Source organism: Phoenix dactylifera, chromosome 1, assembly GCF_051530095.1.
Source record: "Phoenix dactylifera cultivar Ajwa chromosome 1, Ajwa_hap1_PhDact_Kaust_v1.1, whole genome shotgun sequence".
NCBI classification, from domain to species: Eukaryota; Viridiplantae; Streptophyta; class Magnoliopsida; order Arecales; family Arecaceae; genus Phoenix; species Phoenix dactylifera.
The window spans coordinates 18,911,976-18,928,503 of record NC_143190.1 but is presented as its reverse complement, the minus strand read 5'-3'; the positions used below and the strand labels follow the sequence as shown (position 1 = coordinate 18,928,503).

General features: G+C 35.4%; 1 protein-coding gene across 1 annotated transcript; it reads left to right on the top strand.

Moving 5' to 3' along the window:
- Window positions 1–406: 406 nt before the first annotated feature.
- TPR7 (Tetratricopeptide repeat (TPR)-like superfamily protein) lies at window positions 407–13,923 on the top strand. Its single transcript, XM_008780280.6, has 11 exons — window positions 407–1,100; window positions 2,445–2,675; window positions 5,265–5,321; window positions 5,439–5,567; window positions 6,351–6,428; window positions 6,579–6,649; window positions 6,757–6,809; window positions 6,950–7,145; window positions 7,592–8,129; window positions 8,259–8,402; window positions 13,348–13,923. The coding sequence occupies exons 1-11, from the start codon at window positions 1,005–1,007 to the stop codon at window positions 13,492–13,494; spliced, it is 1,740 nt and encodes a 579-aa protein (XP_008778502.1). The 5' UTR covers window positions 407–1,004; the 3' UTR covers window positions 13,495–13,923.
- The last annotated feature ends 2,605 nt before the right edge of the window (window positions 13,924–16,528 follow it).

Below are 16,528 nucleotides of genomic sequence, written 5' to 3'. Positions count from 1 at the left end.
ACTGGGATTGTATATTTTGCATAAAATAAAGATTCATCTTCATAAATTCATTATTGGATCTTTGTATATACAGATCTTAAAGCACTCCAAACTCTATGGCTGTGCAATCTTAAAGTATTGAATAGATGATCCAACGTAGGATTCACTTAAAAAAAGATGAGCTTGCTTGCATGAAAGATACAACCCCAATCTTTTTTTTTTTAATTTTTGAAAAAAATATTCTTTAATATAAAAATTTGAAAGGTATTTTATTTTAAATCTTATTTTAATTTTTTAATACAAAATGCTAATAATATAGATAAGGACCGTTCTATTGTATGCAATGCGATCATGGCTACACTGGTGCACGCCACCAACTGTTGTAATGTATTACGGTAGAAGATTACTAAGACGAGCGGCGAAGAATGGAACCTATGCTCGCTTGTCACAATGATTCGTGGCGTGCACCAACTTAGCATGCAATAATTTCTTCAAAGTTCGAAAGATTTTTTAGTTTGGGAAAAATTAGAAGTCCGGACAGATTTTTCGGTCTAGGGCTTGACCTAGACGGGTTTACCTATCAAAGCCTGCGAATTTGACCTAGACGGATTTACTTATCAAAGCGTGGGAATATGTGCCAGACCTCGTCAAACGTGAAGTTGGACTCGACATGCTCGATTGACAGCGGCCGTCCGTTCATGTGAAGCAGCCTCCAACCGTCAAAAAAAATCAAACAATTTTTTCTACAAATAAAAAAAGCAAACCCCAACATATAATTTTCCCAAAGTATCAGGTTTTTTTTTGCAATTTCGCAAGGGCAGTGGCCACCCGACCTCTCTCACCCTTTCCTCTCCCCTTGATTCCCCCCGAGAATCGTATAAAGAAGGGCTCTTTTGATCTGGATTCAAGCTCGAAAGGAGAACTCTTTCATCCTTTTGTCTGTCGTCGCTTGGATTTGCTTCCAGAAACGAGGGTTTCTGAAGGGGATCGGAGCGGTTCTTGAATCGAGAGGGCGAGGAGCAGAAATGTACAACGCGATGATGGATCCCGAGATGATGAGGCTCGCCCAGGAGCAGATGAGTCGGATCCCTCCCGAAGAGCTCGCCAGGATGCAACAACAGGTCTCTCTCCCCTCTCTTTCGCGCTTTGAATCGCCTTTTGCCGCATGGATTTGTAGCAGAAAAGGCGAACTTTTGTTTTTTTGATGATTCTTTGTGTTTACTTTAATCGGATGCGGGATCTAGAAATTCAATTAGTCAATTAATGCTGTGTGATGATCTTTGGTGTTTAAATCAAGTTTATTAATGGAATTCAGGTCTGATTCGTTAGAAAGTAGCATTTTTTTCTTTAGATTCCGTTAGTATGCCATGTTTTTTTGTGTGATTATTCTTTTGATGTCAAACGCTGGATTTTTTTGGGATGTGGAAGGGATTTTTATTGGTATTTACGGGCTTGCGTTTGATCTCGGTTTTGTATGGAAGGAGAGCCCTTCTAGTTCAGCCAACATAACAAAATCATCAATCATCTAGCCCCCTAACATATTTTATCACCATTAAAAATTGAAGTACACAGAGAGGAATTTTTCTGGAGGTAGAGGAGAGATCTAATACGTTCTGCCATTCCTCGCCAGACGGATAGTCTTGAGGGAGCCATTTTGACAATGAGAAACATTGCTTCATCCACAGAATTACATCCTAGTTTGAGACATTGGAATGAGTTACTCTATCATGATATATCAAAATTTCGATCATCCTGTTTGGTTTCCTATACCTCTTGGTTGTTGGGTTATGAAAGAGCTCTCAAATCATGATTTGACTGTTTCTTTTCATTCTGTTTTTTTGATCACCAAAAGCAAGTATCATGCCCTGGTTCATGATTCTGTGCTAATCAAGGGAGTGTAGTTCTCTTACAATTTCAATAGATTGCATGGTGGCTCTGAGTTGTCCAGAATTATAAATTATCCAAAGCAGTTCTTTTGTCACTGTTTTCCTATACTCGTTTTACCTAAGAAAGCCAATGCTCAGACACATTCGTTCTTGAAACTTGGATAACAATCTCTATTAGTGCAAGCAAAATGTTTATCAGAAGACCTAGAAACACATTGTAATTCTTCTTTTTATTATTTATTCACATTATATATCAATAATGGAGATCCAACGTATACCTCAGACCTTTATAGTTTCACATTGCGATGTGAATGTTTTATTTTACAGAGACAACCATCCCATCTTGGTTGCAACTTTCATTTGTTAACATAGATTTCCTATTAAATTGGAAACAAGTCAATATGTCGGTTGGATCTCTTCCCCTCCATCCCCCTCCCCCTCCTTTGTTCTCTCCCTGCAAATATGTCATCCCTTTTTGCTTGACTGCATATTTTTTAATGAAAATCTTCTTCCCTCCCCCCTTTCTGATAGCTACCTTCAAGCTGCAGTTCCTAGGCTTACTTTTTGATGATTTTGCAGATGATGTCCAACCCAGAACTTCTGAGATTGGCAACAGAAAGTATGAAGAATTTGAGGCCTGAAGATATGAGACGTGCTGCAGAACAACTAAAACATGCTAGAACTGAGGATATGGTTAAGGTTAGTGAGAAAATGGCTAAGGCTACACCTGAAGAAATTTCTGCCATGAAGGCTCATGCAGATGCTCAAATGTCGTATGAACTCAATGCAGCAATGATGCTGAAGAAACAGGTTCGTTTTACTAAACTTTGCTTGAAAGAACTCTTTACTATGGCGATGAAAATTTTCCTAGCAGAACAGCTTGTACATTTACACATCCCCTTATAAGGGGTATAGTTTCTGCTGTAAGTCCATGATTTTCTGATGAAACGTACTATAATAGATGCATGATTAGCACCCAGAAGTGTAAAAGATATGTAAGGAAATAATAGAATAAAAAATTGTTAAGATCGCTTTGTGGACTATCACCATCCAACTTTTAGGATGAAATGGTTTTCCTGAATGTTCTGTAAAGTGGATTTGCTATGTTCTTATGTAGCATCAAGTTTTAGCCTAAAAACAAAATCAATTTGCTAAAGTTGTATTTGTTTGCACTGTAGCCTTCAAAAGCTTACTCAAATTTTAAGCAAACCCGTATAATTGTTGGGCTCGGTACAAGAACTTTTTGGAATGTCGATTGTCAAACAGTAATAGAATGACAGAAGCTTTTCTAATGCTTCTGCATTTTTCGATGCAAAGTCTTATCACATTTCTAATTGCTTAGCTAGACGAACAACATAATGATCATGTTTTATATTTATGGTCAAACCTTATGGCAGTACCATGGAAGTTCTCTTTCCTTGACTTGGTTGGATTATACCTTTCAAATTTATAATGAGCTGCATTTAACAATCAGCTGTCTTTTTTCCCCGAGTAAATACTTGCATCCAATGGATCAACCTCAGCAAGTTGGCGTCATACTTTATCAACGATTACCTATGGTTTCAATCTGGACATTGTGAAAGACATTATCACCATATATTATGTGTCCAATCAACTGATCAAGCAAGCTTGAAAGGGTTGCTTTGTTGCTTAGACTTAAAGTGCAACCTTTTGATAAAGCTGTTATTAGGATTATGCTTTCGACCTCCCTTATCAAGCAGACAAGGAGACAATGTTTTACCATGTCTAATAATAGTTTGGAATTTTTGGTCAAATAAATTTCGTAAGCCCCTAACGTACATTGCTTGATGCACATGTTATATTGATTATTTTTTTTTGAGGTCAGGTGTGTATCAGACAGCACGTACTTGTATTAAAGTTAAGAGTTGGCTTGAAAACTTCTAGTTACACCTGACTGGCCATGCTGTCTGCTGTAACCTAGTGTTTTTCTTAGTTACCAGGAAAGCATCCTGGAAAAGTTCATTTTGCTGGGAAACACAGTTTTTCTTCAATTTGGTTCGGTAAAGTAGTGAAGAGGAAAAAAAGAAAAAAGTGGTTCCAGAAACTTTCATTCTAGATTTAGGGGAACTAGAAATTTTCATTTTTCAGCTAAAAGCCTTTAGTACCAAAAGTAAGATGTAGTACCCTCTTTGAAAAGTAAAATTAAGTACTCTTTTTCATTTTCGTTTTCCTGTATGCTGAACACTTCAGTCTTTGAATATTTTCTTTTCATGGAAAAAATTGTACTCCTCTTTTTCACCTATTTCCCTGTTACCACAAAGGCCTGAACAGGCTTGATATAATATCAATTATTTAGCTGTTGTAACCCACATAGTGCCAATCATTTTTGGCTGGGCATGTGTAAAAGACTTTTGGCTGCTTGTATCCTTTATAGACTGAACCTGTTTGAAGATCTAAGTTGACTACAAATTTATTGACATCCTAAAATTTGGCTTTCATTGTCTTAAGTAATTTTCTCCAACCAATCTATGATAATTACTAATCTTTTACTCTTAAAATCCTTGTGCATTTTTACTTCCATCTTTAAAGTTTACCAAGAGAAAATTTGAATTCAGGGTTTGGATACCACATTTGCTTTTGCAGAAAAAGCTTGCTTAAGTTAATATGCCATTTGATTGAGATCGAGTAGCTATAGTGGCTCCATTGAGAGATGGGAACCCTATTCCGGGTACAACCATTTCAGTAGCAGCTGCCCTTAAGCCGGTAGGTCTCATTCGAAGGCCACTTTAGTTGATGTGTCCCAATCAATGTGCTCGGTGATGATGTTGTCATCGCTGATGTGCAAGTTGTTGAAGTTTATTTTCTAGTGTCTTCAGAAATTAGGAGTTAAAATTTCAACTCAAAAATCTCTGATTTCTAACACTGGTGTGTTTGAGTTTCCTAAACACTTTTGCGTCAAGGGTGGACGTGTGGAAGGAATGAAAAGGAGAGGTGCATATTCTGAGAATGAAACTAAAAAAGAAGTCTTATTAGTAAATATTGAATAGATATCCCCACCCCTGCCTTTCTCAATGAATAAGAGGAGAGGTGGATATTTTTTCGGTTCTCAGGGATAGAGGTTCACTATGGAAGGAATGGTTTAGCAAATAGGGGACTGGGCAAAGGTTGAGAACAAGAAAGTCAACTATGCATCTTAGAGCACTAGCTTAGAGATGAATGAATGCACTATCTTGCTTTTTTTTAGAACTTAGAACTGATCGGTTATCGATTTACTGTGTTTCTCATAACATTATTTGTTGTTTTGGCCATTGCTTTAAAATGACTTTTTGTCAACTATTTAATTTGGATCTTCTCATTCTGATAATCCATTTGTTCTTATTTGGTAATATCCAGCATTAATCTTGTTTTTTTTTTGAATTTATTTTCTTTTCATATCAGGGGAATGAGCTTCATAGCGGTGGGCAATATTATGAAGCAGCTAAAAAATACTTGCTTGTATGTTGTACTTTCTTTTACCTGTTACATTACAATGTCAATTGTTTTCCTTATCTACCTTTTAAAGTTTTATCATCTTCAGGTAATAATAATTTGCTGACTGCTTCCCATAATCAGGCAAAAAACAACTTAAAGGAAATTCCATCATCCCAAGGTGGCACTCTCCAGTTGCAATGTTCTCTTAATCTAATGTCATGTTACCTGAAAACAAGGCAGTTTGAGGACTGCATCAAGGAAGGATCAGAGGTATGGTCAATTAATTTTTTACTGCCCCCCTTTCTTTCTAGAATTACATTCACAAAATTCACACAATATGTATATGTACACGTAAGTATGTGCAGAAATTAACACACACACATATATATATATATAGATGTATGCATGTACATATGCATGTATATGCATGCATGCATGGATACATGCATGTATATGTATATATAGATGGATGGATGCATGCATGCATGCATGCATGCTTACATGTATGCAGTATGTATGTACATTATTCATGCCTGTGGAATGTTTGTGTGTGAACAAATGCATGTCACTAACTGCACGAGTTTGCAAGTTTCTGACCACTAGATGTTTATCTTGTAAATTATGTCAAGTTTTTCCTTAAAAATAAGAAGATTAATGCCTAATTGACCAAAGCAGCCTAATTGAATACATACTCAATTTGTCCAAGTCAAAAGCTATGTTCAGACCAAAATGAACTGGACATGCGAGCCTATACTTAAGTGAGTACTCCCGTGTATTGGTATGCTGGTCAAGCCTTTGATTTCATCATGTGGAGTTGAGAAATGCCTTATTCCTTTCACTATACTGACTCCTCTTTCTCTCTGATTATCCTTTAATCAACCTTTTCTTTTGATTTTGCATGCGCACTACTCTTTTGAATTCCCGAACTAGGATTACATTGTAAAATTGGCATTTAGCTTGAGTTTGAAAGTATGAAAAATCACTTCTTTATAGAAATGTTTCTTATATATTCAGCTTACAGTTTTTTCCACATGAAACTTGTTTTAATTACAGGTTTTGGCGTATGACTCAAAGAATGTAAAAGCTCTGTATCGCAGAGGTCAAGCATTGAGGGAACTTGGAAAGTTAGAAGTGAGTTATGATTTATCATTTACTCTTGGCCTTTTTGGCGTGTTGGTTGTCTAATAAGTTAAACATTTTGATCCAGCTTCATGCATGAAAATTATTTTATTAAAAGGCATGCTCACTGAATAGGGTTTTAATAACTGCAACATGTATTAGGCTGCTGTCTCTGATTTGAAGGAGGCTCATGCAATTTCCCCTGAAGATGAAACTATAGCTGATGTCCTAAGGTATGTTGTTTCTTCATACAAAGCACAGAATTTTCATATCAGAAGTATGGAATTCCAGTAATTCATGATCTATAGCAAAGTGGCTCATGGACATTTCTATAATGCAGAGATGCCAATGAAAAATTGATGAAGGAAGGTGGAGATAGGAATGTGTCACAAGGCAAGTTTCATTTCATTTCTTTTATTTTCTCAAGTCATATCTAGGTTGGTGTGATTTTACGAAACACAATATTTTCAACTTGCAAGTATAAATTCCTATGCTTAGTTTTTCTTGTTGTTTTTGCCTGGTCTATTTTGCAGGTTTGGTTATTGAAGAGATAGTAGAAGAAGAGTCCCAACCTGAGCCATTAGACAGTCATGGAAGTGCAGCAGACTATTTGGTGACACAGCCAGTTGAAACTGTTGAGAGCTCTCAAAAAGTGAATGGGCCTTATCCTGGTTCCCCCGCTGATCCTGAGTTGTTACAAAGCTTCAAGGATGATTCTGAAAATGTCAGGTACGTCTGGACTAATTTAATTATATCTGCAAATTTTCACCCATTCTATAGATACTTAATTTTCTTGCAGCAGTAGGCCTTCTAAAATGAAACATAGTGAAGACTTCCACTTCTTTGCTAAAAAAAATGTGCAACTATAAAACTAAATTGAGATGTAATTTTAGCCATCTTTTATTTGCTTATATCTTTTCAGAAGTTTCGATTTGTTTCACAAACAAGTATGTTTCCATTGGATAAATTGGATAATTATAGTGCTAGAACTTCTCTATATCTGCTTTTTTTTAATCAGCACCATTTATTGAAATCACAGAATTTAGTATACAAAATTTCAAACTTGACCAAATATGGTATAAAAACTTTCACATTGACCAGTATGCATGTCCGTGATTGCACTTCCCCGCTATGTTGATTCTTTTTAGTTGTTTATTTGTTTATTAACCTTCCAGGTTATTCCAAAATTATGTCTCAAATGCCAACCCTGATGCTCTGGCAGCTCTGGGTTTGCAAGGAATGTCGCCTGACATTGTAAAAACAGCCACAGAAATGGTTAGTAGCATGAAGCCAGATGAGCTTCAGAAAGTGCTCCAAGTAGCTTCTTCCTTGAATGGACAAGGCCCAGATACAAGGTTAGGTTCAAAATTTCCCGAAATGACACCTGAAATGGTTAAGATGGCATCGGATAGCATTGGCAAAATGTCTTCTGAAGAGCTTCAGAAGATGCTAAAGGCTGCTGCTTCATTAAATGTAAATAGTGAACCTTTTCCAACACCAACAACAGAAGGTCGTGCCCAAAGATCAGAAAGTGTCTTGCAATCCTCAGTTGCTGCAGGTAGTTCCTCTATGCAGGACGGCAATGTGGGAAGCAATGCGTTTAATGAGCTTCTCAATTCAAGAATAGGTCAATCATCTTCTAGTATCCCAACTTCAACAGCTGATTTGCAGGAAAGCATGAGAAATTCACTGAAAGATCCAGCTATGCGGCAGGTTTGGTGTTTCTCATATACAAAAGTTTCAGCTTCCAGATTTATGTCTTTTATTCCTCAAGCTCATCATCAAGCATCTATTCCTACAATTTCTGTGTTTTCTTATCCTTTTAAGACTATCAATTGGCAGATGTTTACTTCTATGATGAAGAACATGAGCCCAGAAATGATGGCAAATATGAGTGAACAATTTGGGATGAAGCTGTCAAAGGAAGAGGCAGCAAAAGCTCAACAGGCCATGTCATCATTATCACCAGAAGACTTGGACAGGATGGTATGCTAATCTTGTTGACTTTGTTCTTTTTTCCTTTTTAATGTTTATCATTTTGGAAAACAGGTTTAAAATGTGGCTAGTACACGGGCAGTTGGGGTAATGAATATTATTTTAGTATGTGGCATGTGGCTGTTTAAAATGGGCACCTTTGGTGTTTATAATGGTAAGTTCATAAAAAGTAACTTACAATAGTAAAAAGAAACAATTTTAAAATAAGTAAATTTATGAAAGCAGATAAAAAAATAGAAATAATTCAGTAAATATGCAGAAAAATAGAAAAACTATAGAGAAAGCAGAGGAGGAAAGGAGCCAAAGGGCCATGTATCTGGGGCTTGGGTTTATGCTGGCTACTTAGGCACAATGTGGCCAATCCACATAAAAGGGTGGCCTAGACCCTAAGAAGCCAGGAGGCACATATGCATGTGCAGCTGCATATGTGGCTACATAGACTCTGTTTACATCTTTTTTTATATTTCAGTTGTTGCATACACTATTTACCTTTTAGACTCTTGGTTGTTGTTCATTCCATAGGGTGAAAAATTACTCTTGTAATTGTCTTTCCAAATTGAGATTACTATTTAGACTCTTCAGCTTCATTTAGACCTTTTAGTTTTCGAGGATCTGGTATTGGTAATAACTGACATCTGCATGCTGAGAACGATGCTTTATAGACCAATGCCTTCTAACTCTTCTTTCTTTAGTTACGGAATAAAAGCTGAAGTCTATGACCTATATTTTCAACAAGTTGATATGATGTTTCTTGCCGGCTCAACAAAAACTTGTTAGGGTGTATTGCAACTAGAAATAAGCTAAGGGCCTATTTAATTGCATCTAGAAGAACCTATTTGTTTCCATATATGCAACTAAACTTAAAGCCAATTCTACATGAAATGCAATTAACATGTACTGCAACTTTGTACTTAATCCAAAATGCTGTGCTTTCACCTGTAGTCTGGTGAGAACTATTTCATTAAAGCCATGAAAAAACAGTATTATATAAAAAAAATTATATACCATAACTGTATAATAGGATTAATATAAAATACATAGTAGCAATATATATTATTTTCCTAATATATTGTATTAATATTATTATAAGAATATTATAATTGTTAATATAATAGGTAATATTAAATAATATATAAGGTATCATAACATTATCGATATATGAAATTATTACTATTATGAAAATAATGTCCAATAATTTATATACAATAAAATTATAGTAATATTACAACACAATTATAATTTATAAATATGTATTACTTAATGTAATGACATAATTATTATAATGAGATTTTGCAACATATTCCACTTTATTTTCATATTTGTAAAATATGGCCGCTTATTCTTTTTTCTAAGATTGCCTGTTTGGACTTATTAGGACTATTATATTTTCAAATCAATGAACGCAATTAGATGCACATCATAATAGTTCATGTACGCATGTTTGTAACGAGTGCCTAATACATGTTCATGCACTGTGATGTTATCAAATAGACTTCAGGATAGGGGGGGGGGGTATGGTTCAATAGAGTTTAAATGGATTGCTTTTTTCCACAACAGAAAACAAAAGAGGAAAAAGATAGAGTGGGTTTTTCTTGCGAAGTTTGGTAGTACAGATATACTATTTTCTTACTGTATTTTTATTATTAATTTTCTGATTCATAATTCCATCTTTTAAACTACATGTAGCCAAACAATTTCTCTATCTTAAGTGTGCCTTTAGATTGCTGATTTCTAATTCAAAATATCAAAATCACAATTTCATGTTGCTCCATCTATAAAGCATTCCTAGTTATGATGATCAAACAAGTTGTAAATCTATACTAGCGTAAAATTAAATCTGGATCAATGTCTCAAGAGAATGATTAATTGAAAATGTAGGTAGAAATTCAGTGTAATTTAAACTTGCCATAAACATCCTAAAATAATTTTATGGAGTCATTGTTTTCTTTCTTTTCTTTTATCTTTTTTTGGTTTTTGGTGTGTGCTTGTATGTGTCTCAAAATGATGTGGGGGAAGGAAGTTGTAAGGTTAGGAGTGGATGAAATATTATGATTTTGCAGAGATCAAAGATATGGTGTGATCAAAGAGGTGGTGTTTGGGAGGGTTGTGACAAGGCTCAAGGCCTTGATGGTTTCTACCCTGTAGTCTATTATAGGCTTGTGGAATGACTCGTGAGGATTTATTGAATATTATTGTTTTCCCTAAATTGAATTCAATGGTTAGTTAGAGTTATCAATGAGACTCTTATCATCCTTATTCCTGTGGTAAAATCGGGGTTATTACCCTTATTCCTATTCAGGGAGTTTTGACATCAAGGGCTATAAGCTGATTGGGATATTGAATGCGATTTAAAAATTGCTCTTAACATTCTAGGGTCCTGGTTTTGACATAGCCTCAACATTGTTTAAAGGGATGAGTGCATCAATATTTGAGATATGGTGGCTCATGAGTGCATCAAAGTTAGGCATAAATATCTTGTACCTCTCCACTACCTGGCTCATGGGATTTGGTTGAAGTGAAAGAGTTACAGTCCCTTGCCTATTTTATTTCATGCTTTTTTGTGATGCAATTCTGTGGGTCGAAAAACAGAGTGACCTCAGTCACATTCCTCGATTCCATTGTCCACCTACGAGGTCAAAATACAGCATGTGCCAAAGCTCTATAGGAAAGATCTCTCCCATAAAATAACTTCACCCATACGGGCAATTCTGTGAGATTGAGCCTTTCCCAACTTTGTTATCATGGGTTGCTGAAGTTTTTAATAGGTTCTGTTAGAGGAAAAATGGTTAGCTTTTTTTATGTTAAGGTAGTTTTCACTTTGATCATAGGAATGATCTTTAGTTGATTTATGGTGAATCATCAGTGCATTAAAGTCAGATATTAATTTATTTTACCAAGTTTCTGTTTTAGTCTAACCTTAAAATAGATTGTTGTAAAACAGGATTTTTCCTATTGTACATTATTCAAAGAATGGGCTTGGTTTGGGTTGCATCATGGTATGCCGTACCGGCTTGAACCGGATGTTATGGAGCATATTATACCGTACCGGTTTGGTACCGATACTCGATAAGGGTGGCGTACCGATACTTGGTATGCCAAAAAAATTCTGTACCGTATCGATACTGTGCTAGTGTGGCACCAGTATGGGGTCCAGTACTGAGACGACGAATCTTGGTTGCATTCCTTATTCTATTTCTTCATCTCTTCTGCAATTTTGGCTAATTGAATCTGTAGGTGGCCTTAAGTGGGTGTAGTGCAACAAAGTGTGGTTAATGTGAGCATTACTTTGAGGTGTCTAGGGTTCCATTTGGGATTGTGATGCATGAAAAGAGAAGGTCTTCATAACTAGTTTCAGATTTATATTTGGAATTTCGAAGATTTAAAAAGATCAGTGTTTCTGCTGTACAATTACTTTAAATTTAAAGGTCTTCCAATTAAGAGATTAGTTTCTTTCTTATTAGGAAATATTTTTTAGATTGGAAATTCAAAATCTTAACCTTATCTGAGCTTCATTTTGAACAATTTTAGTTAGGCACCAGGCTGGGTTTGTATCAGGGTTAGTTATTTTAGGAATATACCTTTCTTGTATTTATTTTTGACTCAATTCAATCTTCTTGATTAAGAATAAAGTCAGTACTTCTTCGATACATGTCACTTAGTTAACCTCACTTCTATTTGGTGAAACAATTCAACTGTATTTCCTTTTTTCTTTGGTATGAAATTGCTGAGGCAATGAGAGCAGCTACGTCAGAGTAATTGAGGTTTTGATGTCCACTGAACATTGCATCTTTTTAAAAGCTGCCATCTCCATGATCTCTCAAGTAGATTGTTTTCCTGTTCTCAACCCAATTCGTTGTGTTCATCAAGCTTGACTACAGAAATGTTTAGATGACATGTATCTAGGATCCTCATCCTGGATATGTAATAAGTGTTGAAATGTAATATTTGAGTCTGTGTTCATACAACTATTTGTTAATTCAAAATTGTAGGCTAATAGTGACTGTGGGTCTTTTCCACTGGCATGTAATTCTTATAATAAAAAAGATTCACTACTCTTGGATTTGTCTCCACTATACACAAATTGAAATCTCTTAGTTTTACTGTTGAAGCTTTTCCTGGGCTCACTTGTTTTTAAATTTTATATTAAGTCAGATGCAGCATCCCGTTTTAGACTCATGTCCATCTGTTCTTTTTCTTCATTCATTTATTTGCACACTTATTCGTTTTCTTCTCTCTCACAAAGTTTTACAGAATGAGTTTTTGCAAATGGGTGATTGTTTCCTAAAGTTTTGATAGGAAGAGTTTGGGTTAGGGAATCCTGTATATGCTATTATCTGTTGGAGACATCTCTAGATTCTCTATAAATTTGGACAACTCCTATGAGATTGCTACTCTCTCCGAAAGAGTTCTTCCCTCTGGGACTCTGAGATTGAGATATTTTTCCTCTCTGTCACATATCATCCTTTATTTTGTTTTCTTGTTTAATCAGTGAATAATAAATTCTGCCAAATCCTAGAACTTAATTCCACTACTACGTTTCTTGTAACTTATCATAAACCATTCAGATATGCATTTGTACTAGGTGTTACAGTCTTCACACAGAAAATAACATCTATATTGTCACTTCTCTGATGCTCTTGTTTTGCATCCCTTAATTCTTCTTAGATCTTATAGAAAATAGATAATTTTTGAAGTGGTTGTTTTTGATATTGACCGATTTGAAAAAGTGCTTCACTTATTATGTTTATGTATCTGCTTAGGTTAGACATTGATATTTGTTGTTATATTAAAATATAAGAGACTTCTCAGCGCTTGGTGCGGCTAGCCTTATGTTCACATGATTTGTTAGAATTTATGCTTTTTGTGAACTTGTTGAACATGCGAACCAAAGCTTGCCATATTTAGCTGATATCTAATTTTATAATGTCCTTTTCAGATGCGGTGGGCAGAACGGGCCCAGCGAGGGGTTGAAACTATAAAGAAGACAAAGAACTGGCTTTTAGGAAGGCCTGGCATGATCCTTGCGTTCGTTGTGCTTGTGCTGGCTTTCATCTTTCATCAGCTCGGATACATTGGAGGATAATCACCAAATTTTTCCAATCATTGAGAAGTTCGATATCCTTGAAATGTCATGAGGATGTTGTCGTGGCAACAGATGATGTGTGTCAATAGGCTTGTTTCTAACATCATTAGCGTCCTTTTCATGCAAAACGCCCATTGAGTAATTATGTGTAACCTGAGGAGTGGTCAATCTGCCTGCAGGAAAAGGTAAGTGAATCAGGAACAAGCAAAGATTAATGGATTCTAGTAGTTCTGTGCTTTGCCCAGATGTGTTTATAGCAATGATTTGATGTCATAAAACTGGAGACAATTACAGTGAGGAGTTAGTGGCACCACTACAAAATTTATACTGTTAATTTAGGACCTGTTTGGCATTGTTACTGCCTTACTGGTTTCCCCGTCTTAAAAAACTGAATGCAAGCAATCAATGCTTTGTTTCCAATTGTTCAAATGGGTTTATTGAAAGGAGAACATCAATATATATATATATATATATATATATATATATATATATATATATATATATATATATATATATATATATATATATATATATATAATCTAGGTTGAATGTACCTTAAGTCCATGGTGGACCTAATCCACCTAATAAGTTGCTCTTATTAGCTGCTTTCGAGTTAAGCATTATATATAATCTAGGGTGAATTTACCTTTTAAGTCCTTGGTGGACATAATACACTTAATAATTTGCTGTTATTAACAGATTTAGAGTTAAGCATTATATATAATCTAGGGTTCATTTCCCTTAAGTCCTTGGTCGACCTAATCAACCAAATAATTGGCCCTTATTAACAGCTTTAGAGTTAAGCATTGGAATTCCACCTGAAGGCTGGGAACAATATGAGCTTTTTTTTGTTCTCTCCATCAAATGGTTCTAGCTTTCTATAGGCATTAGCTGATATCTCTAATTCTAGATGTTCGCAGTGCTCTTTGTATCAATTTACGTACACATGTTTGTTTTAGTGAAGTCCTCTGGAGATGCTCCTGGCATCAGCCAAACACCTCCATATTAGAACAGATACTCTTGGAGAAATATTCTATTGAAGATTGCTTTTTGAGAAGTTTCCCCACTAAAATTTGTTGCCAAGCCAACTGCTCGATATCAAGTTCTTTGGTGATAGACAATGCTCTTTGGGAATCTCTTAAAGCCTTCTTAATTTCTCTTATGCTATTGGATCCCATGACATTTTTAGATCTTCGTAAGTATTTAATTTGGCTGAAGAAGGGAGGTATACTCAAATATTGGAGAACCTCTCCTAGGAGGATAATGACCTCCTCCGTTTGACACCTTAATAAGTATTTAATTGAGCTGGACAAAGATGGCATACTCAAATATTGGAGAACTCTCATACAAAGATTATGACCACTAGCATTTCCATGTCTTGCATTTCTAGGTTGCTGGATCCGGGGAAAGAAACCCTAGAAATACTGGTCATTTCCTTGAGCCTTTCTACTATCATGAATCTAACAACAATTAAAAAAACTGATGTTTTAAAGCCGTATTGCAGCATGACAATTTGACGATATCAAAAGTACGAGTAGTCAAAACATTTGTGTAAATGAAACTCCACCCGCCAAAACTAATGGGTGATTGGTCAAATTGTTCAACTTGCTTGAACCAAATGAATTTGAGATCACTAAGTTTAACCTCAATTGATTCTATATCGTGAAAACTACAAGTTGTGTCATGTAAAGCTCAGCAAGATGCTTCGATTTTCAGTTTAAATTTTCTGGCATAAATAATACTGAACAATACACATCTTACACTTCAGCTCATAGATCCATAAATGAGACATCTCAAATAAGCACAACCATCTAATAGTATAAGAAAAACCTAACTGATGGGATTCTATGAAAAAGGTTTAAAGGAATTGAGTCACATTATGTAAATGGCTGAAGTTGCACCATCAAAGCAATTATGTAATTTAGTACATCAATCACTTACGAGAATAATTTATGCAAAAGCCTCACAAAAGCTCTGCCCTCCCCTTCTGTCTCTTTGAAAGGGTAGAGGCCTTTGGTGTCCTTTCTGGTCACGAATTGGGGGTCACAATCGCTACTCAATACGCTTTTCTCTTATGCCTCTTTATTCTTGGTTCAATATTCTGGTATGCTAAGCGTAGAGGAACTACACCAATCCATTCAGAACTTGGTAGTTAAACTCTACTGTAGTAATTATACTATAGGGGAGGCCTTGCGAAAAAATAACTTGACACTAGAATGATAAAAAGTTTGACACCTCTTATTGACTTTTTAAATATTTTTAAATAGAACAAAGATAAAAATCTCAAAATGTAAAGATCATCTTATTCAAAACCTTAATTATTTCTTTTCTCCCACTTCACACTTCAGAACACACTGTTCTTATAGAGATAAATGCGCTTTGGCAAGGACGCCTTTGGCATCCAGGGCTTGCAGACCAACCATAAACCCTGTTCAATAAGTGGAATGCATTAGTTGTCTGCTCTTCGGTTGGGTAGTAAGGGTTGGAGAAGGGCAATCACTCATTCGTAAAATTAGCATTTACGATCCATATGATTATATTGATACTACTGAAGAGTGTTCTATTGCTTGCATTTTCTGTTTGATACCTGATAATAACAATCTTGGTTTTCATTTTCCTTGTGATGAATTTGGAAGAGGGGGACATATCAAGTATCGACCTGGGATTATATCTTCTTAGGTCTATTCTAGATGTACAATATAATTTTATTTTTTCTTATTTTAAAAATAAAATCATAAAAATCGAGACAAAAATATAACTTATGCTACTATTTATACTTTTTGTTTTTAAAATATCATTTCATTTCTCTTGTTAAAATGAAAACAAAAAGTTCTTACTTCATCTTTCTAAAAACAAAAACTCATATTTTTTTACTACCACCGCTGATACGACTCTATTATTACCAAGTTGCTGCCATAGTTTTCACCACTATTGTTGTTCTCCTATTAAAACTGCCACCATCACCATCTCTGCTATGTCAACCACCCTACTATTGCGGCCACCACTGTTGTCTCACTTGCCTTAGGTGGCAAGT